The sequence below is a fragment of the Gopherus evgoodei genome, chromosome 2, assembly GCF_007399415.2.
Source record: "Gopherus evgoodei ecotype Sinaloan lineage chromosome 2, rGopEvg1_v1.p, whole genome shotgun sequence".
Classification (NCBI taxonomy): domain Eukaryota; kingdom Metazoa; phylum Chordata; order Testudines; family Testudinidae; genus Gopherus; species Gopherus evgoodei.
Window position 1 is genome coordinate 292169884 of NC_044323.1, and position 24633 is coordinate 292194516.

At 45.7% G+C, this 24633-nt stretch overlaps 1 protein-coding gene across 11 annotated transcripts in view; it reads left to right on the forward strand.

Annotated features, from left to right (window-relative positions):
* ADGRB1 (adhesion G protein-coupled receptor B1) overlaps window positions 1–12684 on the forward strand; it is a 376961-nt gene extending 364277 nt beyond the window's left edge. For all 11 annotated transcript variants that reach the window (XM_030553892.1, XM_030553899.1, XM_030553900.1 and 8 more), the window contains one exon: window positions 9771–12684. In XM_030553892.1, coding sequence (XP_030409752.1) covers window positions 9771–9968 — 198 coding nt within the window. In that variant the 3' untranslated portion in view covers window positions 9969–12684. The remainder of the gene's footprint in view (window positions 1–9770) is intronic.
* The last annotated feature ends 11949 nt before the right edge of the window (window positions 12685–24633 follow it).

Here is a 24633-nt window from a genome sequence, read left to right on the forward strand (position 1 = left end):
AATTCATCCTGGGTCTCAGAGACCAATTAAATTGCCTAGTTCAAGACCAGGGTGGGATCGTTCCCTGCAGTATATTATCTATGTACCTCTTCATCTGTTTATTTCAGTGTATGAAAATCTGCCCAGTCAGTACTGTGGGCACATGTCCAGCAGTTTATGATAGAAACTACATCACCCAATAGGACTAATTTTCAAAACATAAGGACAACGCTCTCCAAACTCCAAATGTATTTCAAGCAAGGCTTTCTCATTTCTTCTGCCCAAGTACTGCAGCTAAAATAAATGGGTCTTACATGTCTGGGCTCTGATGAACCAATCAGGGACGTAAATTTCACTGCCAAAGAGATGATAACGTATACAACTAGAGGGCTCTTAAATCTAGCAGACAAAGACATAACAAGACATCTTGGCTGGAATTTGAAGTCAGCAAAGTTCAAGCTGAAGTAAGGATCCAGATTTTTAACACAGAGAATAATTAACTCTTGGAACAGCTTGTCAAGGGATATGGTAAATTCACCCTCTCTTGGAGTCTTCAAATCAAGATTGAACATCTCGCTAAAAGATCCAGAAGTTATTGGGCTGGATGCAGGAATCCCTGGATGAGGTTCTCTGGCCTGTGTTATCCAGGAGGTCAGACTAGATGACCATAATGGCCTTTCTGGCCTTCAAATCTATTAATCTCATCTCCAAGAAGCATCTGCCTTCAATCCGTTCATGAGTAAACGGGGGAGAATTTTAGCTCGGGGCCCTGAGAGGATGCTGCCTGTCATGCTAGTAGTGTGGAAGGGAGTTCTATGAAGTAACCAGGACTGAACTCATTTAAAGATTCATAAGTTGCAACCAAGAGAGCACAGGCACATGCTCCCTGCGAGCAAAGGGAAGCAGTGGCAGCCTCCCGAGCAAACACAATTAAAAACACTCTTGGCCACTGCTGCCATCTGGGCATCCAGCCGGCCCTCAGCTTGCAAAAAAATGGGCACATTCTCTCAACAGAGGCAGCCGATATCACCTTCCCCCAATTGTGTCAGCCTTCCCCCTCCAATCTGGGTGAAGACTCAGCCAGCTTGCCTTCACTCCCAGCCAAGGGGATCCTACAGTGTCCCTCTAGGGCAATTTAAAATCACTTTGTGCTGCTCTGGCTGTACCATGCTGGGGGTTGGTTTATTGCTGGCTCAGAAGATCAAGTTCCACCTACTGAATAGCCACCATCACTTTGCGTCCCTCCCATTGGTCATTCTTTGTCTGATACAAATTGTTGCCCAGATCCTATCTGCTAAAAAAAAACCCCAAGTTAAGCTGCTGGAAACCTTGTTGCTAACGCATTTTTCTATTCAAATGCTAATCAGTGCCTGATGATTACACTCTATGGGCCAGATAGACAACATCCCCTCCCCCAAGCTCTGTCTCTCTCCAGCCAAGAGCTGTGAACGTTAAAGCAGGGATGGTAGAAAGCCATGTGGAGCCACTTTGTAAGCTGCTTCTCCTAGTAAATTAGTTAGAGGTTCTAAGGCTTTTCCTGGGTGTTGTCGGAAACCGACACACTCTGCAAGAGCATAGTATAAAAGATGAGCCTTTGCAGGCTTCAAGGTGAGGGTCTCCTTTGTTTGTACTGTGCTCAGCACCTGCTTTGAAAGCGATGAAAGTGATTCTCCTGCAGTACCTCTCCCTGGGCGTTCTTTGATCCGGCACCATTGGCAGAGTTTGAGTCAGACAACAGTTCTCTCTCTCAGTGTCTAGTTTTGCAGCTCGTTCTTTACTTTTGTTGAGACCAGCAAATGCGATTCCAAAAGGAGCTGTGTAAAATTCTGTGGATTCCTTGGGCAAGGGGTTCTTGCACACCTTTCATTTTAGCTCTCAAGGAGTGTGAGCCCCCCTAGGCCTTTGTTCAAATCCAAAACTCTAACCAAGTCCAATGTTCAAAGGGCCAGTCTGTCATAAAGTCTAAGCTCGCCACGTTTCCTGCCAGAGCCAGAAATGGGCTGAAAGTCAGTTAGGCTATGTCTGCACAGTGTTTTGGAGTCTGCAGAAGCAAGCCTCCAAGCCTGGGTCGACAGGCTTGAGCTAACAGGGCTCGCTTTAGTGCACTAAAAATAGCTGTATAGACAGTGCTTTGAAGTGAAGTTCAGACTGGAGCTCAGGCTACGAAGCCTAGCCCAGGTCAAGCAAAACTGCAAAGCACTGTCTACATAACGATTTTCAGAACACTAACTCAAGCTCCACTGGTAACCTGAGTCTGTCAGCCCGGACTGGAAGGCTTGCTTCTGCAGGTGCCAAAACACTATATAAATATATATTCAGAGGCCCCGGACCTAGCCCAGAATTCAGCCCCAGGCTTATACCAAAACCTGGCCTCCTCTTGCCCCAATTTCTGGCCTTTTGCTCATCCCAATATCCAACTCCAAGTTCACCTCAAAACCCAGCCCTACTCTCTTTCTGAAGCCTGGTCTGGCTCTTGGAAACATATATGTACTGCTGGTGAACTTTCTGCAAGCCTAGGTCAAGTTTTATGTTTGTAACTGTGACGGGGCATGACTCACCACTGCGGCACCTCCTACTGGCTGTCCCGGGTATTGGCTCTGCTAGCCAGTGCGCCCTCTTCTGGTGTTGTCTCACCACCATCACTTCTGCTCCTGGACCCGTTTCATCCTAAGGACCACGGCATCCTCTTCAGGACACAGGCTGTGCCACACTCTGTGCTCCCCCTTTCCGGGGGAATGTACTGCAGTCCGATGCTCCAGCCACTTTCTCAGGGGCGAGTGGAGGTGAGAGGGGGACGTGCCCCTCCACACACTACTCCTGGCGCAGGGACCCTGTAGATGGCAGCCATGTGCTGCATCCCCTCCAACCTCTCCGTACCTTTCCCTTCCTCGCAGATCTAGCACCTTCTCTGCCCTTATCTCAGGGCTTCAGCATGCCAGTCTTAGCAGTCAGCCAGGAGCTCAGTCTCACTCCCCTGATCCTGCCCAGCACTGCTCTTTCCAAGGGGCTAGCTTTCCTCCTACTCCTGCAAGGCAGCTGGTCCTCCCTCCTTGAGCTCCAGGAAGCTCTTTTTATATGGAGCTGCCAGGCCCTGACTGGCTGTTCCTTTGAGCCCTTCTCTGAGTGAATGTCTCTTGCGCAGACTCCCTAAGACTCTACTAACCCTTTAGAGCCCAGTGTGGAGCAGGCACTGCGTGAAAGATACAACTTCTGAAACCAAGCATAAAAGCTTTGCCCAGCTCTAGCCTTAACCCCCAGCAGGTCCCCTACAGAGGGTGCTCTTAAGTAGAGCTGAGTGAAAAATTGAGTTTTTTGATTTAGTGGCCAAACCAGAAAAATTGGGGGAGGCGGGAAGAATTTGCTTCAGATTGAATGAAAAGTTTTGTTAAACCCAAAATGAGTTTTTATATATGTATTTTTCATTGTGCTTATTTTGGGAAGGGGGGTATCCTTTTTTATTTGGTTGCTTTTGCAAATAATCTAGCAAAATTTTGAAATGAAATATCACTATGAAACCAAAAGTTGAACTATGTAGCTTAGAAAGTGTTGAAACAAATTGTTTTGTGTTAATTTTGTCTCTTTTTGGCCAAAACTATTCACTGAATTTGACCCAAATTCACAAGTGGTTTTGGTTAACCTGAATCTGTGTATTATGACAAGTGAATAATTCATTTGAAAAATTTCAGCAGTTCCTGAGATGGCTATGCCCTGGCCTCTTGTGGTTTTCTCCAGACATGGCTTCATCCAGCCACTTTGCAACCAGTTCCTCCTGCTCAGTCACCAGGAGGCTGTACCAGTTTCACTGGTGCTTTCATTGACATATCCCAGAGTGGAAGGAAGAAATGATTGTAAATCACACCTCTAGGCTGCAAGGGGCAAGGATCTGGATGTGGGAATCCTGTTGTGGACAAGGTTGAGGAGCTCTGCTTTGTGTCTCTATATCCTCTGCTAGAAATGTGGCTCTCAGCTGGCGGTTTGCATCATCAGAAATGTACCGTATGGTTCCAAGGCTCATCAAAGGCTCTTCTGGAGAAACTCCCCTCTTTCCCTTCTGCCCACTGCCAGCCTAAGCTTTCAAAAGCCTTTTCAGATCTTCCCAAAGAACATACTGTTGTAGGTAATTAGTAGTCTGGGCCATGTGTCCGCCTGGCATATCCCAGTGCATGTCAGAGCTAATTCACTCATTTGCTGGCTACCTTTTTTTTGTTAGCTGGCTTGGTAGCTGGAGACGTTGCTTCAGGGTGGGAAAATTGAGCCAGAACAGAGTGCATGGTTGTGGGCTGAGCATACAGGGCTACAAGGCCAGTCTCTGGGTCAAATTTGGAAAATAGAGAATCTGCTTCCAGGAACCCAGTTCTAATCATTGTGAGTCCCTCAGCAGGGGTCCCCCACTCCCAGGCAGGACGTCCCTGCGGCATTTACATGTGTAATGCTCTCTGTACTTTTTAAAGGCTTTGATAAAATTATAATTAGCAACAGTTAAAAGGAAAATTAGACTGTCTTTTACAGGGAACGCTACATAAAGTGTAATAATTGCTACAATAAATTCTGTTATGAAAATTGCAGAGAACCTTAATTAATTCAGTCATTAAATATCTCTAAGCTGTCCAGCATCCCATATACCATCCATCAGCAACCCTGCACCTCACATAGCTCATCTGCTACCCACCATCCTGTATACCTTCCATCAGCTACCCTGATGCTCATATACCATCCCAGGACTGTCATCAACAACAGACCTTATCATGCACCTTACATGGTTTTCAGAAGTTCGGGGCTTACCCCCTGCCCATTCTCCCAACCTATCATACAGCAGGTGCTTTTTTAAAGAGAAGAAGCTGAGTTATCGAGTAGGTGGAGCAAAGATGCAGTAGCTCAGAGGATTCTGGATACTAATTCTGGCTGAGCCGTTGGCTTCCTGTGTAACACTGGGGCACGTCACCTGGATCCAAATATTTTCAGTTGAAGTCAAGGGGGGCCTTCAAGTTCTCAGCACTTAAACTCAGGCCCAGGGGGTCTGAAGTTGGGCACCCATGAAACTGAAGCCCCCGAAATTGAGAGGCATACTGGAAAATATGGGCCTTGCGCTATTAGTGCTTCAGTCAAACACAGCTGTGCAACATAGTGAAAACCAGACAGCTTGCTGGGAACAGGTGCGGCATCACCAAGCTATGCAGGTAGATGAAATACTAACCAAAACAATGAGGAGAGGATTCCCATTGCTCTGTCAGAGTCCTGGCTCCTTATTGCTGATGTTCCTCTTAGTGCTGGCACATCAGGGTTTGCTGCTTGGTATACTAGACTCCCTTTCCTTCCTTAATGATGAGCCTGTATGACGGGCCAGGTGCATCAATGCTGCCTACGTTTCTATGGTTGTGCACAGTCTCCCCAGCCCTGGGATCTGGGCTGCAGTGACCCTGGTAGGTTATATTACATGGAGCTGAAGAGGAAGCAGCAGTAGAGCTGGTTGGAAAATGGATTTTCTGTCCCATGAAACATTGTGAGAGTTTGAAAAATATTTCGTCCCAGGTTGGGACAAACACCCAACATTTTAAATAGTTTGATGAAAAAAAATGTGTAAAAAACTGTTTCGGGTCAGTGGACCCATTTTGTTTCTCTAAAGTTGAAATATTCAGCTTTGATGTCAACCCTTTTTATATTTTTATAAGAAATAAAGTAAATTTAGAAATGAAAATTAATTTAGGAAAAAAATTGAAAGGCTTTGATTCAAAAGGATCCAATTGCTTTCCAACAAATTTTCATTGAAATCGAAACAATTTCACAAAAAACATTCAGCTTTGTCAAACAGCTGAAGTCATTGGGAGCTAGTGGGTACTCAGCACGTTTGACAATCAAGCCACTTATTGAGGTGCCAAAATATGATCTTAGGAGCCTACCATTGGGCACCCATTTTTAAATACCCTGACCTATCATCGTTAATTTATATGGCATTTTTCATGCCCAAGCTGTTCTCCAGCTCATTGATAAACTCTGTGTGACATATAGGAATAATTTCAGCTATCATTGAAATGTCTTCCCTTCCGGAATGGAAAGTAGTAGTTGTTTTAAGAGCCAACAGCAACACAACAGTTTAGGGCAGAAAGTAATTTCTAGGACACATCATGAAAGACAAACTTGCATGCAAGCTCATCTGACTACTGCCATTTGTGCTGGGGAGGTTTCACGAAGTGGGCATGGACTGAGACATACCAAGGAAGATCAGAGAGGCAAAGGGCTGCAGTCTGAGTTGGTTGGGTCTCAGTCCAGCTCCAAAAAATAGCAAGCAACTTTGGGCCTCTTTGTTGGACATCTCTGCAGAGCGAGGCCCCAAAATTGAAGGGGCCAAGGAGAATATATTGTGACTGGATTTTCAAAGCCACCTAAAGGATCCAGAGAGGCCGCAGTGGAGCATCCAAATCTCTGACAAAGCCTTGACAACCTTAACCTGTATTCTCAGCCCAGAAGAGCTCCCTCAAGGACAGAATGGATGCACATGGGAGAAGCTTGCGCTGCTGCTGTGCTGTCTCTTGAGTGGTTAGAGCATATCATTCTCTGCCGCTGTCAATTAACCCCCATTCACAAGCTCTGAAATCATCACCCCCACCCAGTTAATCCAGCCATTTTAAGATTAGTATCTAAAATGGAAGCCCTCAGCAAATGAGTGAGACTTTAAACAAAGCAAAGGGAATCTTGGCCCCACTGAAGTCAGTGGGATTTTACCATTGACTCCACTAGGGCCAGGACATCACCTGCTGGTCTCTACTTCCACCAGACCAGCCGAACATGTCGAGGGAGACAAGAGAGCTGAGGCATCAGTACAGTCATTCCCCCTCCCAGAGGTTACAGAGGCACAGGTAGACACTGCAAAGATCTGCGGTCTTCCTCCTGCCACACACACACCAGGTGTCATGCCAGCGTTGGGCCGCTCTGTGAAAGAAATCCGCTCAGCCAAGCTGCCACCAGCCAGGAGAGAATACATGTTTTTATCTCCTAGGAGCAACAAGCCCATGGAATGTGTCAGGCCAGAGTAATGATTCCATCTTTTTGAATTATAGGAGTGCAGCCCCTCTTCACTTGCAGTTTCTCTTTCTGCATCTTCCTGGCTCTCCCTGAGGTCTTAGACCTGAGGCCAGCACTGGAGCAGTTTGCAGGAGGATCACACAATTCTCTCCTCAAGTTTTTCTTTGCTGTGGATTGGTGGGTCTTTCATCCTGCTCAGAAACTCCGCTAAGACATTACAACACTAAGTAGCAGTGGCCATCTTATGTAAGAAGCTAAGTGGTCCCAGGGACCCAAATTTAATCATTTTCACATGGAGGTGAGATGAAAAAGGGCACTGGAACTAGCCACTGATCCCCACTGGTCTTTTTGTGAAGAGCAAGGGATGTTTGAGCCCCAGCGTCTGGGCCACTAGTCAACTCAACGATGTGTGTTCAGCCTACCAAGATCCAGTTGGAGACGATATTCTTCTGCACTGTGCATATGAAACTGTTGTGCAGCATGGCCCACCTCAAAGGCAGCTGTGTCAGCGACAGGAGCTGTGCTCCTTATATTTCGTGTATTTGAATGTTTTTCATGTGATTTGGGGTGGAGTTGACATGCAGGCAGGCTGGCTACCTCTGTCTGGCCACACAAACAGAACAGGAAAGGCAAGCTTCCCCTGGCTGCTCCTCTCCCTGGCTTCTGAAAACCACACTTTAAATGCTGGCTTGCATCATCTGTTCAGATGACTTGGCTGGGTCTCAGCGTAGTTCCCAGTTCTTCATATCCCTAGAACAAATGGGGCTGATCTGTCCAAGAGTAAATTTTGGATGGAAATTAGAAGAAGGATTCTAACCACTAGAGCAGGGGTAAGCAATTTATGGCACGTGTGCCGAAGGCAGCACACAAGCTGATTTTCAGTGACACTCACACTGCCCGTGTCCTGGCCACTGGTCCAGGGGCTCTGAATTTTAATTTAATTTTAAATGAAGCATTTTAAACATTTTAATAACCTTATTTACTTTACATACAACAATAGTTTAGTTATATATTATAGACTTATAGAAAGAGACTTTCTAAAAATGTTAAAATGTATTACCGGCACGCGAAACCTTAAATTAGAGTAAATAAATGAAGACTTGACACACCACTTCTGAAAGGTTGCCGACCCCTGCACTAGAGGAGTGGGGTTCTAGAACAGCCTCCCAGTAGGAGCAGTGGGAGCAAGAAACCTAACTAGTTGGAAGAGGCAGCTTGCTAGGTTAACGAAGGGGGTTGTCTGACAATAGCAATAGCAGGGGACTGGACTCACTTCCCCAGGAGGTCCCTGGCAATCTTAAATTTGAAAATGTATTGATAGTCATGGTAGAGTGAGGAGTAGACCCCATGGCAGATGGCTAGCTTAGATAGGCAGACAGAGCTCTAAGCTTTTGATTTGTGGCTCTCCCCACAACGTCACGCATAGGAAGTACACTAAAACACCACAGTTCAGTGTGTGGATGTGATTCTTCCAGTCAATACCTCTGAATAATGGCACAAGGACTATAGGGTGGATCTGGGTGAATCTGACCTGCATGTACATCTTCTTGCCTTCTCCCCTGTTTTTCTTCCTCCTCATAACCTGAATCGTCTTTTCTTTTTGTCCACGTCTTCCAGACCAAACCCTTTTCCATGGCAGGTGGTTTGCAGAGAATTTCATGCTGCTATTGTGTCTGGGAGAACACATTTTATTGTAATATTTGGGTGCTTTGTAGGGCTGATAAAGCGTGAAAAGCATCTCTTTAAAAAGGGAAAGGGGCGGGGAAGCTTTATGGAATGCTAATTGAAAATATTATCTATGCATGTGTTTTCATTCACACATGAGAATGAGAACACACTGCAGATTATGATACCCCTGGCAACCCCTATAAAATATACTACAGTATTCCACAATATGTTTGCAGAAACTTCAAAATGCCATTCATGGGTTGATTGCAGTGGTGTCACACTGGCATAAAGTTGCACGTACATAGTGGTGAATCAAGCACCATGTGGAGTCAGTGGGAAAACTACTATTGATTTCAGTTTTGCAGAATTGAGCCTTTAATCATCACAGGTATCATCAGTAAAAGAAGCAATTACATTTATGAGATTTTTATTGGGTGTGGATTTAGTTCTAGATATATAGAGATGTACTATGGCCCTTTAAATAAAGCTGGTGAAAAAAATGATTTTTATGCAAAAATTTCTATGAAAAATAAAATTAAATAATTTTCATCTAAATTTTCCATGGAAATGTTTGAATTTTTTTTGATGGAAATTCAAATACTGAAAATATTCATCTGAAAACTGAAATATTTTGGTGTTCAGTATTTTGTGGAAAAACTGAAATTTTCCATGGCAAGCAGCCATTTTGCACAAAACAAACCCTTGTTTATTTGAAAAACTAATTTTCTTTCCAGAAAGAGTTGTGTTAGAAAATCTTCGCCTAGCCCTACCTTTAAAAAAGACAGAAGAAATCTACAAAAAGAACAGGAGTACTTGTGGCACCTTAGAGACTAACAAATTTAGTTCATCATGAGCTTTCATGAGCTACAGCTCACTTCTTCGGATGCATAGAAGAAGTGGGCTGTAGCTCACAAAAGCTCATGCTGAAATAAATGTGTTAGTCTCTAAGGTGCCACAAGTACTCCTGTTCTTTTTGCGGATACAGACTAACACGGCTGCTACTCTGAAAGAAGAAATCTAGTGTGTGAAGGGTAGTGTTTGCAGGACTGGCAGTAACTTTCTTTTTTTCCTCTTTCTCTGTCTTTCTTCCCTTTGCTTCATAGCAAGAAAAACAGCAGACACCAAACAAGAGACCCTGGGAAGGAATCAGGAAGGTCCACTCGCCACCATCATGGGTTAAAAAGGACATGGAACCTTTATCACAGTCTCCCTTAGAACTAAAAACTGTAGAGTGGGAGAAAACAGGTGCCACTATTCCTTTGGTGGGACAAGACATTATTGACCTTCAGACGGAGGTCTGAGCAGAAAGGAAAAAAGGGACTTTTTTTTCTGGAAAAACAAACAAAACAAACAAAATTTTAAAAGATGATTAAATTCAATTGAAACCGAGTGAGGAAGAGTGTTTGGTTTCTTTTGAAACCTTTGGTAAAAAGAAGTAACTTTTGTATTGTTCTCAGCAGAGAGGGGGGAATATTACTTTATAAAACTTAGTAGCAGTAGGTACAGAACAACGCGATCTTCCCTGGGTAGGCCCAAAGAGGACATGAGCCTGTAAACGTAAAAGAAGGGGGAAAGGGTGGGGAGGGTGGGGAACAAAATCAACACAACACTTCAGTGGCGAGAGAATGACGAGGAGCCATCGCCAGCATGTTGAGTCTTCCTGCTCTGGAACTGGGACCAGCGAAAGGACTCTGGGAGCAAATATGGCGGCAGAAAGGCGAAGAGGATTGGAGTTGTCTTGGGGGGAACAAGGAGCAGGGATTAATTCAGCCAGAACCCAGCCAGGATGCTGGCTGGCCAAAGGCTCCAGGGGAAAGCTCAGCATTGGCTGGTCTATGATGTCCCATTGCATGGCGGTGGGAGTGAGAGAGACACGTCCTGCTCACTTCTGTCTCCCCTGGCCCAGCTTTTTGGAGAAAAAGGGAACTGGAGTTACCAAGCTGTTGCATCCTGTGATCAAGAAGACCACTGCACTTCAATCTGAAAAATTAGGTTCTCAGCCATGGATCTACACAAGCCAGCTCAGAGGATGCTATTGGGGAGAGGCCAGATATAATGGTTGGAGCATATGGCTAACAAGAGTGGCGTGGTGGGTATTTCCCCCGGTCCCTCTGCAGAGGACTTCCTGAACTCTCTGAAGAGCGGGATGTGCAGAATGGGAAGAGACCTTCTCTTAAGTCAACAACAAACCCATTCATCTCGTCTCCAGATAGAGACATTAAAAAAACAATAAAAAGAATGTAGATCATTTCATTGACTGTTAAAAACAAAGAGATAAACTCAACGCGAACCTTGTGTAAAGGTTCACATGGCCTCATTGTCTTTTCCTTTTTTTGTTTTGTTTTGTTTTGTTTTGAGATTCGACTTATTTCCATCCACCTCCCCTGGAAGCCACAGTGACCTGTTTATGTACCTGAAGACGTTCGGTATACGGAGAACATTGCCGTAGGACATTGAGACAAACTGATAAATGAGTAACATACACTTGGAAAAAAATCTATTTTTTCTTCTTCTTTTCTTTTCTTCAATAAAAACAGAACTTGAAACCCGAGACCTTTCCTTTCTTTGGCTTTTGTCATTTCAAATATCTTTCCGTAGCTTGGTTCCATACACATGTGGGGCAAGGATGTCACTTTCCAAACATTGAGTGGGGAGTCCGCTGTGGAATGATTGGGATGGTGAGGAACACTCAGGCCCTTGTGTGCAGTAGGTTGGAATGTTTTGTTTTATTGTATTCAAATCACTGGCTGGTTGTTCTCCTTACACTCCACCCTGTCTTCACTGCTTCACAGAGCTGGGATACAGGTTTCTGATGCTAGTGGAAGGAAAGAAAATAGGTAGAGCTGGACATAAAATGGGGACTTTTTTCATCAAAAATTGTGCATCAATGTTTTTTTCATGAAAAATTTTCCTCAATCTTTTCATGAAAAAAGTTCATTAATATTTTTACACACAAAAAAGTCAAATGGTTTTTGCACAATACATTTTTGTGCCCCCAAAAAGTTGTCCACTTTTTTTATCTGAACATTTTAAACAAAATAATTTCCATCAGCATTTTTCCGTGATCAAATGTTGTTGTTTTTTATATGAAGGACTTTAATCAGAAGTCCTCACATAACATCATTTTCACCAATTCTTTTTCACCACATTTGTTTCACCAAAAATTTTCATCTCACTTTTGATCAATTTCCACCAACTCTAGAAATGGCTATCGCTAAGCACCTAATTGTGAAACATCACTTTGAGCCAAAACAGAAGCTAATCTAGATCAGGGTTTGATTTATGTGTGTGTGTGTGTGTGTGTTTCTTTTTTTAGGAAAAAGCTAAAGACGGGAACAAGATTTAAAACAATCAATGAAATCAAATTGTGCTCCCCCCGCCGACAGCGGTTGCTTGATATGCAAGCATTTTTAAAATTTAATTTCAGGCCACATGGTTTAGTTTTTTTAAAGTATAATGGCATTTATCTTGTCATTAGCTGTATAATATTAAAAATAAAATAAAATTTTAAAAAAATTAGAAAATCCAAATAGTAAAAAAAAATTACTTATAAAAACTGTGATGTAATTGTCAGATTTTAGATTATTCTATGAAACAGGAAAGCACAAAGGCCTCTCATAAATGCCGGGTTGTAGAATATTGTCATTATTATAATTACACATAATGATTTTAGCATACAAGTATCTTTCTACTGTGTTTTAATTCTTTTTTCCCCTTCGCTACCCAAGCAATCTCCCCTCCCTCCTCTTCCAAACCTTTCCCACCTGCTCCTCTCATCCCAGCCAAGCTGCGGGACATTAACAGTGTTATGTAATTACAGAGATAAATGTTTGTTTAAAAACTGTTGATATTCTACTTTTTCTGCTGAGTTTCTCTGGTTAATACTGTTTTCTCCTCACCCTTCTCTGCCCCTCCCATTTTCACCTCCCTTATTTCTGTGTTCGTCAGTTTTTTCTGTACAGTTTTCAGAGCACAAATGAATGTGTCTTATTTCTAATAAAAAACGTATAAACTCTAGTCATGTCTTCTTTTTAAAGGCCTGCTTCCACATCTCCTACCAAGGACATCTGGCAGATGAGGGTTAGGCATGTATTGGGGGCCAGCAGAGAGTGGCAAGGATAAATCCTGCTGCTCTTTCACAGGCAAAACCCCAGCTGGGTTTCCAATGTAGTTTAGAATTGTGGAGTTTCACCTATAGACAGTAAGGGCCGAAGAGTTTGCTTTGGTCAACCAATTTAACCACCTCTAGCACCTACCCTCTGTGGGACAATGTCCCATGTTCTCCCACTGATGACTTCTTCCTAAATATCTTGCAATGTGTTGCCTCAACCATGTCACCTAGGAATCAAAGCCACTGCCCAGTTGCTATTACCATTAAGAACATTATCCTATTGTTTAGCTTGAACTTTTCCTTCCTTAACTTCCAGCCGTTGCGCCTTGTCCTACCATCTTCAAAGACATTGGAAATTTCCATTTTTTCATGCTGAGCGTATGGTCCTCTCAAAGGTCTTTATGAGCTAAGGTCACATCAATCCAGCTGGAGTTAGCATGTGGCACAATGATACTGGCCATTGATAACGTCAGTATTCCAATGGCACCGGTATTGGCAGATTGGTGGAAGAGTGCCAGGATGATGGTCCCAAGGTGGCCAAAGTGTGAGACTGTCCATGCTTAAAAGTATTAAGACTGCGGCTTAATGCTGATTCCTTTCTTATTGCCGCAGCCCTACCACTGAAGCGCTGTCTGTCTAGTCACTGAAGGGGCAGCACCGAACAAACGTGGAGAGTGTCCCATCCACCACTTGAAGGAGAGTAGTTGCCATGCAGGGACCCAACTATGATGGCTAAAGTTAGCGAAGGGGATAAAGACACCAACCCACCCGAGGCAAAAATGGACAGGTTTATTAAGACCCAGCTTGACAAAGTCTTGGCTGGGATGATATAGTTGGTGTTGGTCCTGCTTTGAGCAGGGGGTTGGACTAGATGACCTCCTGAGGTCTCTTCCAACCCTGATATTCTATGATTCTATGATTTAGTTCCTTGAGTTTTGGGGATTCTCTTCCAATGGGGAAACTTGCTCTTTTCCCTCTGAGTCCATGGTCCGAAGGCAACTGATAGAGTATAGGTTTGGAAATAGGGTGACGGGTGGGTCAGGAAATTTCAGAAGATCTGCTGCAGGTTCTTACTCCGAAGAGGCATTGGAAACACTTCTTCGGGTCCTGCGAAATCGTGTGGTCCGCATTACTCACTGGAAGTGAGTAGGGAGACCACAGCCTGAGTTGTAGTAAAGACTAAGCTCTGACTTTTGTCTGGTTAGCTGTGCAGTGTTTCAGGGCAGCAGTGCTCTTTCTGGAGCGATTATGGGGAGGGTGGCAGGTAAGTATGAGAGCGCTGCAAGGCCTGAGTCTTGGAAGTGGCTGGCCACTAGCGAAGTGGAGGTCAAACAAGGATCATTAGCCGAAGGTCAGTTTACTAGCTTTGATTAAAGCCTAGGCTGATGGCAAGGTTAACCACGATGGGGACAAAATGCTAGGGAATTCTCTACCTCAGCCCCTCTACCTTAGAGACCCTGCCATGGACGGGCAGGAGTGTATGCTGCAGCTTGGTGCGTGAGTGTCAGGTTAAGTGAGGAAGAGATGGGGGAAATGTACATACTGAAGTGACCAGAAGAAGCTGTAATTTACATTTGTGTATTTGCGCCAGGGATTTTACTGCCCATCTCTTTCTGTCTTCTGCAAACTCCCCTATGCAATTTGCTGTATAGCGGAGGTGGGGCGAGTTCCAATCACAGTTATTTCTGAGTGGAGGATGATGGGAGTGTTCTCACTGCCCCTTGTGCCCCCAAAAGGAGGAGGGGATGGAAGAGCATGTTCCATTTGTGGGAGTTTTCTATTGCTCTCCAGTCAAACAGAGAAAAAGCAAATCACTTGTGAAATAAACACTCAAATGTGGGGCCATGCACTCATGTGCGCACGCGTGAACATACACACTTTAGACTAACTTGGGTTCTAGAAAACACCTTAAACTTGAAGGTGTCTTCCTAAAATTGAGAAGAACCTCAACTCCAAGGGAGGTACAGTGTCCAGGTAATGCCCAGTTAAGACAGACCATCTTTGCACTGACTTTCATAATTGGCTGGCCACATAAATGATCAGTCAAAAGCACAGTATCTTGTTGGAAAGGAAACTCTGGGAAATCTCTCATTGCCGGACAAGAGCAGACCTATTGGCTCCATTTGGAATAATGTCTTTGTTATGCTATAAGAAGAAAACTTTGTACACTTAAACTGCAAATGACGAGCAGAAGGGCTAAACTCAGCATCACCATGACAGGGGTGTCCAGGGCTTGGTAAAACTGGGCAGTAGTCATGGAAAAAAGCAATACCAAAGAAATGACCAATTGTTGAACAGAGACATGTGCTTCATGGTGATTTACTCTTCTCTGTAACCCAGGTCCACCTGAACTTTGCAAGACTGAGATCCACTTCGCAGTGGCCATGTTTAGTATGTATTGTTGATCCCGACTGCATGTATTCAGTCATACTAATGCTTAATGACAGAATGTATTCCATCAATAGCGTTCAGAGCACTTTATATCAGTCTCATTTTACTGATGGGGAAATTAAGGCCCAGAGAAGGGATTTGCCTAATGTCTAATAGCAGGTGAGTGACAGAGCTGGAGATAGAACCCAGGTGTCCTGGAGGCCACTGGACCATGCTGCAAAGTGTAATGGTTGTTTATCCTATTTTCACTAATAGACATATTTGGAGTGAGTAATTGATCGAGTTCATTAGCAACCAAACCTGCAACTGATCCACGTCATTATCTTCTTGCAATTCATTTCAACGAGTAGGTGGCCGCAGGCTTAATTAAGGGCTTGCAAAGTGGGGTGTGAATCTGCCCTGCCCTAGCCTGCGGAGCTCAGGCTGTGGGGCCTGTAAATTGCAGTGTAGACGTTTGGGCTGGAGCCCACGATCTGGGACCCTCACCACTCATAAGGTTCTAGAGTCTGGGTTCCAGCCAGGCTCCAAATGCCAACACTGCAATTTGATAGCCAAGATCCCTCCAACTTTATCAACTCACTCCTGGCCCAAAATAGAGGAAAGGCCCCTGGGTCTCCCATAGCACCTTTTAGACTGGGTTAAGGTTAAATCAGGGCAGCTAGGCCAACCGATTTCAATCATGTGGATAACGGAGGCTGTTCATTAATAATCATTCATTTTACCCTCCTGGCCAGGTCATTTCTCTTTGGATTCAGCAATGAGGCATTAATTTCTGAGCATTTAGCTTCCAGCCTTGAATATATGCTGCTGAGAACCGGCTGTGGCAAGTACTAAGCAGAGGAGGGAGAAAGGAGAGCCCCAATCCTGTCCTGGCTCATTTTCCCTCCTTTGAGCATCCCTGGAAGAAGTCAGCCCCTCCCTCAGGAAGCCGACCTTGCAGCTTGACTAGACAAATAGAAAACCCTTCAAAGTGGTTCTCAACAGACAGCCTGGAGAAGGGTCTTTGGGTTCCACCCTGTGCTCCAGCCCAGGTGCCGACTGCGCTCAGACCTGCTTTCGTTCAGAGGCTTCCAGGGAACGTCTGTATCTGTTGTAGTGTCAAGGGTCCAAGCTTCCCTTGTGCTGAAGCACTGCTGTGTTAGCCTAGCTTTTCATATCACAGCTGCGATGTTTAAAGTCATTGCAAGATGCTCAGGTGTAATTCTCTGGCCTGTGCTATGTGGGAGGCCAGACTAGATGATCATAATGGCTCATGTTAGCCTTAACATCTACACATCCTTACGAGAGTAAAATACTCAAGGACAAAAACTGAGCAGTCTGTACATGTACAGTGTGGCAGATAAATGTCAAACCTCCTCATTCACATGGCAAGTATCACAAGGAAGGTAGTGGGTAACATCTGATGGCCCTTCAGTGGCCCATGGGCAGTGAATTGGGTTGGCTTGGCTCATTTCCTAGCAAACTTGTTGCCAACCTAGCCCAGAGCCTGAGGACTGAATGGGCCATGGAGCCGGAACTGCCTTCTCTTATCCCAGAGGAGGTCCCTGCAGAGGAGAATGCAGAGAGGGTGGCGTTGGGATGCTTGCACTGCAAATCTGCCCTGTAGGTACACAGAGGATTGTAGTCTCTAGGGCAATTAACCTGGCATTTTTGACTATCACCAAATTCAGCAATGTTATTATAAGCAGGGTCTGAATAAGCTCGCCCCTGACATCTAGTGACACACTAGGGGAAAAGACCTCAGGAGCAGACTGTATTTGCATAGACACACCCTCTCTGCCTAGGTGTTCCGCAAACTGAGCTGCTTTGCCAAAGCGATCAGTTTTGGCTAGTGTTGGGTTACAAACAGGGCTGGCGCAACCCATTAGGCGACCTAGGCGGTCACCTAGGGCGCTAACATTTGGGGGGGTGGCGAGTGCGGCGGCCGGATGTTCGGCCGCCCTGGTCATTGGTATTTTGGAGGTGGGACCTTCCGCTGCCTAGGGTGCCAAAATTGCTGGCAGTGCTTTTGGTTACAAAATCCCTACAGCTCAGATTTTAATTACTTTATAAAGCTGTTAAGCCAGTGGCGGGTGGGAGGAGGATCCATAGTGAAGCCCAAAAGTGGTCCATGGAGCCTTAGGGCTTCCCTAGGGGAATGCTAAGGATACGTCTACATTGCAATAAACACCTGCAGCTGGTGGGTGTCGGCTGGCCCTGGTTTGTGGGGCTCGGGCTGCAGGGCTATCAAACTGCAGTGTTGACATTTGGAGCAGGACTAGAACCAGGCTCTGGGACTCCATGAGGGGCAAGGGGCCCAAAAGGTGAGTTCCAGCCCAAGCTTCCACCCTGCAATTTTACTGGCCCTACGGCCTACTCTCCACTAGCCCAAATCAATCAACACAGACCAGTGCGGATTTTGATGGCAGTGTAGCCATATCCTTTGCCTAATTGAAGCCACTGAATTCTTCCCTGCCCAAGTGTTTAAAGAGCTGGTTGGACTCAACTGTGAATCTTTGTTTCTGTTCAGTGATGGGTAGAGCTGCAATCATTGATGATGATGCAGTCTAGAGGGTGCGAGAGTAGAATGAATTATATCGTAGAAGTAGAGTGAATTAAAGAAATGGTGTATGTTCCTTTAGTCAGAAATGAGGAATGTTGACGTAAGTTGACAGGTATTGAACAATGGGTCCACTTAAACTGATGGCGGGACATTAACAGGAGATTGGTGAGAGTTAATAAGGACATGAGATATGTGTCTAGCCCCTGGTAAACTTATCAGTTCTGCTTCCTTCGTAATCTTGTTAATTTCGCGCCCTTTTATCTGTATAAATAAGGTGGTTTGAGCCTTGTATGGCGCTCGCATTTTCTGGGTGTATTAGCAGAGCGCTTTTGTTAATAAACAGTGGTCTGACAAACTGTGAGTCCTGAGTCTGACTTTGACAAGGGAAAGCCCTGAGGTCTGATGTGGGGGCAGTGTTGTGGGAAAAGAAAACAAAGCGTCAGTAGTGCAGCTGTTCCTTAAAATTACTGGGAGCTGCAATCGCCGAGCGCTGGGCTAAGTGGGGGAACATCAGAATGTGGCTTTGCGGACGTGGGCGTGAGCAGCAACTGAGCTAGCCACAGCAAGTGGCACGCAGAGGTGGAGATAATAACAATGGCAGTAGCCCAGAGCTAGTTGCAGAGCGGGCGAGGCCAACCCACATGAAGGCATCTCTGAGCTCTGGGTCTCTGCTAACCAAGGACAACCAAGTGTGAGTGGGATGCAGTGGAGAGAAGTGGGCATGCTGTGTCATAAGGGACATTCTTTCGTCGGACTTTCACACCACAAGGTGGGAAACTGAGGCAAAGGACACTTCCCAATGTTCTGTGGGGTGCTTGCTTGTGGTTATACGCTTTCGAATCCTGGTTGTTGTTAGGGTGACCAGACAACAAATGTGAAAAATCGGGATAAGGGTGGGGAGTAATAGGAGCCTATGTAAGAAAAAGACCCCAAAATCGGGACTATCCCTATAAAATCAGGACATCTGGTCACCCTAGTTGTAGTATTTTCCTAGATTAAGCCTGGATTCCCTTTCTCTATTAATAAAAGTTTTCTTTTGTTAAACACAGACTCCCTGCTTGCAAATGGAGAAGGATTGCCTCTGAGAGGTGCCTGGAGGTGGTGTGTAGTTTTCCCAAGTTACTGGCTGGGGATTTGAGCTGGTTCTGATTTGTATGGTGAAGAGGAACCCCTAGATATTGAACCCAGCCCTTGTGACTGCCGACACCACCTGGCAGAAAGGTTACATTATTAATGCATAAAAGACAGCAAGAGTCCCAGCTCAGAAAAAATGCCATGTGGCTGATGGGAGAGAACTTTCATTGCAGAAAGAAGCAGAACCAGATTCCTGTCCCCCCAAGCTAGGAAGAAACTCACCAGGGAGCAAAAACTCAGGTGTTTTTTTAGTTCCAGAGTAAGGCTGAAGAGCAGCAAGGATTTGGGCCAGCCACACCTGGAATGATGGAGCCCTGGACTGCACCACTGAAAGAAACCTCTGCATTAGTGTAAGGCCAGTGAAATGAGTGATGGCCCAGCAGGGTGGGATTTGCCCCCTTAGTCCTCGCTGTAAGTGCTTTCCAATGACCGCGCGCACTAAGGCTTTGGCTGCACACGTGTGATTCCCCTGCGTGTGTGCACACGTGTATAAATTGCAGCGTAGCCATGGTTGCACTAGCGGCAGCAGCAGAGTCGTGGCTGAACCACACTGGGGACAAGCCCACGTAAAGCCAATTGGTCTGTACATGGCATGGCTCAGTCGTGCCTCCACTGCTGTTACCAGTGTTACCGCGGCTACCCTGCAATTTCTACTTGATGAGCACTATCTTGTGCTGAGAACATCATCTACGGTAGGGGCCAATTCCCCAAGGGGTGTAAATGGGTGCAGCTCATTGATGTCAGACTTCTCACTCAAATGTGACGGGTTTCACCAGTCCCTGCTACCCAGAGTTCCAGCTGGGAAAGTTGGTGCTGTCCTGGTCTCTGCCACCGTGCTTAGCCTTAGGCAAGTCACTTTGCATGCTGAGTTTTGGTTTCCTCAGCTGTTAAAGGCTGGTAAGGTTAGCTTGCCTACTTTACAACACGCTTCAGAATGAGCGCTCCAGAAGCCCAGTGCAACGGAAACAGACCGTAGCATTCTGTGGATTTGGGCGTATGGAAATCCAGAACCAGAGTGCGCTACAGGCTTTCCGCTTTCCCAGGCAGAGCTCTTCCTCTGTCTCCTTTTCTCCTGACCTCCCTGTTGGAGAAGAAAGGGAAAATTTGAGTGAAACGCAATGTGACAAAGACGCAGCAAGCCAAAAGCAACAGCCCTTCCAGTTATAGAACGTGGCACATCTCAGGTAAGGAATGACAATGCAGTTCATGGAAGGATACCAATGCAGTTCACAACAAATCCTGCATCCTGGCAAGGGGTTAGACTTAATGTCCTTTGTTGTCCCGTCTAACCCTATGAGTCTATGATTCACAGAGGAACTCTGTCAGTTACTTAGACTGTAAGTGCCTTGGGGCTGGGACCTTCCTCACTAGACTGCACAGTTGAGAATGCCCTGACAAGTACTCAATACATAATAATGCTTTAAGCTTTGTGACCAGGGCTGCTAACAGGGTGTTTCACAAGGGAGTTCTCCAGGTGAAGGAGGAGCAAATGCAGCACCCTTAGGGTAAGTAGCTGTCTGTAGTGTGTGTTTGTGTTTGGAGGTCACTTGCTGTGTGCTGAGCTTGTGTTTGTCTGTCTGGTTGGTGGGTTGAAGGATCATGTTCTGTGGCTGGCAGTTGGAAGCTGTGAGCTTCAAAGTAAGGTTTAAAAACTAGAAGCCTCTATTAATTGGCTAAGCCTTAGTGGGCGGGGCTATCTACAAGGCCAAGGCTTTATAAAGCAATGTGCAAGTGACCAGGGCTGCTAACAGGGCGTTTGGAAAGGGAGTGGGAAGGGGGAAGGTTCATTTGCCGTTCTTTAAAACCTGTAAACTAAACTATATTCAAAACTTCTTGATTTAAACAATACCCTTTCATTAACTAGGTACCTGCAGGAGAGAATGCAGGCAGAAGCCCAGCAGCAGAGTGGGGGCTACCCAGTTTACTGCGCTGAGTGCAGCATGTATGATTACCTGCCCTGTGGGCGGTGGCATATCTGTGCATTTGGTGCAAGGTGCTCCTGGCCCTCAGAAACCGCGTACGGGCTTTGGAGGCCAGGGTGGCGGAACTGGAGGAGCCAAGGGAGGCAGAACTGTATGTTGCTGAGGCTTTCCAGGACACTGTAGAATTGTCCCACCTCCGTTCAGACAGCCCGTGCGCTGTCAAGGAGGATGAAAGTTCCAGGGAAGCAGAGCAGTCATCGGGAGCAAAGGGAAACCTTCCCATAGTTGGGACCTTCCTGCCAGATTCTGTTAGGGTATCCTCTCGCACTGAGGTTATCTCTCCAGAGGAGGGAACTACAGTCACTAGGATGATTAGGGGTTTGGAACGGGTCCCATATGAGGAGAGATTAAAGAGGCTAGGACTTTTCAGCTTGGAAAAGAGGAGACTAAAGGGGGATATGATAGGGGTATATAAAATCATGAGTGATGTAGAGAAAGTGGATAAGGAGAAGTTATTTACTTGTTCCCATAATACAAGAACTAGGGGTCACCAAATGAAATTAATGGGCAGCAGATTTAAAACAAATAAAAGGAAGTTCTTCTTCACCCAGCGCACAGTCAACTTGTGGAACTCCTTGCCTGAGGAGGTTATGAAGGCTGGGACTATAACAGGGTTTAAAAGAGAACTAGATAAATTCATGGAGGTGAAGCCCATTAATGGCTATTAGCCACGATGGGTAAGGAATGGTGTCCCTAGCCTTTGTTTGTCAGAGGGTGGAGATGGATGGCAGGAGAGAGATCACTTGATCATTGTCTGTTAGGTTCTCTCCCTCTGGGACACCTGGCATTGACCACTGTCGGCAGACAGGATACTGGGCTGGATGGACCTGACCCAGTACGGCCGTTCTTATGTTCTTATGTCTGCCTCTAAAAATCCAACTTTGGGATAAAATGTGACTGCTACTTAAGGGAGCGTAACGATGCTACAGAACAGCTTAAGGTCAGGTGTGATGGATAAATTCGACCAGTGGAAACAGCTCCACTTTTAGACCAAACATACTTTCCCAAGACGGAATACAGCCAGGATGCTGGGGCTAACTCTCCAGATCTTGTGCAAAAAGACATAGGATCTTTATCAATCATGAGTGGGCAAGATGTCAGTTGTCTGATGTTATCCAAAAAACTTGACCATCAGTTCTAGCTCACAAAGAAGAACGTTTTCTAGGGGAATGCTGGGTCAAGACTGGATGTTTTTCTAACAGATAAGCTTGAGTTCAAATGGGAATTATCTGGGGGAACATCTCTGGCCTGTGCCCTCCAGGAGGTCAGTCTATGTGATCGTAATGGTCCCTTCTGACCTTAGAAGCTATGAAGAACATAGGTGTTTAACTGAGACCTCGCCCATCCAGAAATGATCATTCCCATCTCAGCTGACTGTGTGGGATATGGCCAGCTCACAGCCTGAGATGTGATTACTTTCACGCTGTGTAATAAAATCATTAGACATGACATGGTTATTGTGTGGTTGCACACTCTATAATATGGTAATACCTTGTTACAGAGCAAGAGTTGATCACCGTGCTATTATATAGTGTCTTTTTCAATAAAAGCTGACGGTTGTAGTGATCATGGTTTTGCTGCTGCTATTTACATGGCAAGGATTTGTAAATCTGTTAAAATTTCCCAAATACATAAATAGTAGAAGAATTGAAACAGAGGTATAGTCTTCACAGTCTCATACATACAGTAGATGCAGGACTTCTCTAAATAAGGCCCAAGTCTATTGCTTTGCACCTTGTGTTGCTATTAACAGCTATGCAAAGCGAGTTGAAATTAGGTACTTCTTCGAGCAATTGCCCATATCAGTTCCAGTTAGGTGTGTGTGTGCTGTGTGCATAGTCATCAGAAAGTTTTTCCTTTAACAGCATCCATGGGGTCGGCTGTGGAGCCCCCTGGAGTGGCGCCTTCATGGCGCTCAGTATAGGACCATGACAACCCAGCGCCTTCTCAGTTCCTTTTTACCGCCAGTGACGGTCGCGGGACCGGTGGCGTCTTGCTTTACAAGCTCTTCACATTTTCATAGCTTTGTTCAGACTGCCACACTCCTGGAACTGCCAGTGGATGCCCTGTCACATTGCCTCTCCTCCCCAACCTGATCACTCAGGAGCAAGGTGGTCTCCATCACCCCAACCTCTGATGGTCTCTATCACACCCTCACGGCTTGGAAGCTTCATGACTGAGCCCTGTGGAGCTTCTGTGCTCAGAACAAGTAAGGGAGGTCCTACCCGGCAGCAGGAAGCCCTCCACTAGAGCCACATATCTGGCAAAGTGGAAAAGATTTATTGTTGGTGTGACCAGCATCATACACCCCCTCTCCAGGGACTTATACCTCTCATCTTAGAGTACCTTCTGCACCTGAAACAGTAAGGCCTGGCAGCATCGTCCATATGGGTTCCCCTCAATGCTATCTCAGCCTTTCACCTGGGAGCATCTGGATGCTCTGTTTTTGCCAACTCTGTGGTTGGTCATTTCCTCAAAGATCTGGAATGCCTACATCCCCATATCAGACAGCCTGTCTGTACCGCCCCCAGCCCTGTCACCCTCCCTTACACACAGCTGTCTGCGTCTCCTGTCTGTGGGGGGGTGACATTCCCCTCCGGTGTTATCTGGACCAGTGAGCTGCTAGGTCACTCCAATCCTTGACTCTGGGAGCCAGCCTTACCCTGCTCTGCTGTGAGAACCCCACTCCTGGGCTGTCCACGCACAGCCTCTGGCATGCTCCTTGGGTTGTGCAACTGAGTGACACTAGCCAATATCACCAGTCCCAGACACAACCCTAGGAACCTCTGACTTGCAGTGTCCAGTTATGCCCGCTGGACGCTGCAAGCTTATATGCGTTCATCAATTTAACAATGAAATTGTTATGTACCAGGCTTGTTATCCCAAGGGAAGTCTTTGACACGCTTCAAACTAAACACGCTGCTTCCGGTAGAATAAAGAAACAGATTTATTAACTAAAAAGATAGATTTTAAGTGATTGTAATCAAAGCATAACAAGTCGGACTTGGTCAAATGAAATAAAAGTAAAACACATTCTAAGCTGATCTTAACACTTTCAGTGTTCTTACAAACTTAGATGCTTCTCACAACAGGCTGGCTGGTTGCTCTTCAGCCAGGCTCTCCCCTTTGATCAGGGCTTCAGTCGCTTGCTGTGATGTCTGTAGATGGAGGCGGAAGGGAGAGAGCATGGCAAATGTCTCTCCCTTTTATCATGTCCTTTCTTTCCTCTTGGTTTTGCCCCCTGCCCCTCAGTTTCAGGTGAGCATTACCTCACTGCAGTCCCAAACTGCCCAAAGAAAGGGGGTGACTCACTCCAGTGTCCAACAGATCCTTTTGTTACTGCCTAGGCCAGCGTCCTTTGTTCCTGTGAGGCTGGGCTGGGTTTGTCCCATACCTGCCTTGATGAGGTGTGAACTGCCCCTCTGCTCTTAGAGAGTTTTTCCCTGGGCTTGCTTTAAACTGTGGAGGATACATTTTCAGCCTTATAAGGATAAACATGAAATTATAACCTATAACATTAGCGTAACAACTATGTCAGTACATCATGAGCCTTCCGAAGACACCTGACATGACAAACTTTGCATTGGATCCCACGCAATCATATTATAAGGCTGAACATGGGGGTACAGGGGTTTCCCCCAAGGCACAGAGTGTCAGAATGGGTGCATACTGCATGAATGCAAGAACACAACCAGGGACAGCTGCCGGTGAGACAGATGCCCACCTCCGTGGACGGGGCTGGGGGTGGTACAGCTTCACCAAAGGAGCTGCCAGCATGGGGCACTGGCTCCGGGAAGCAGCAGCTC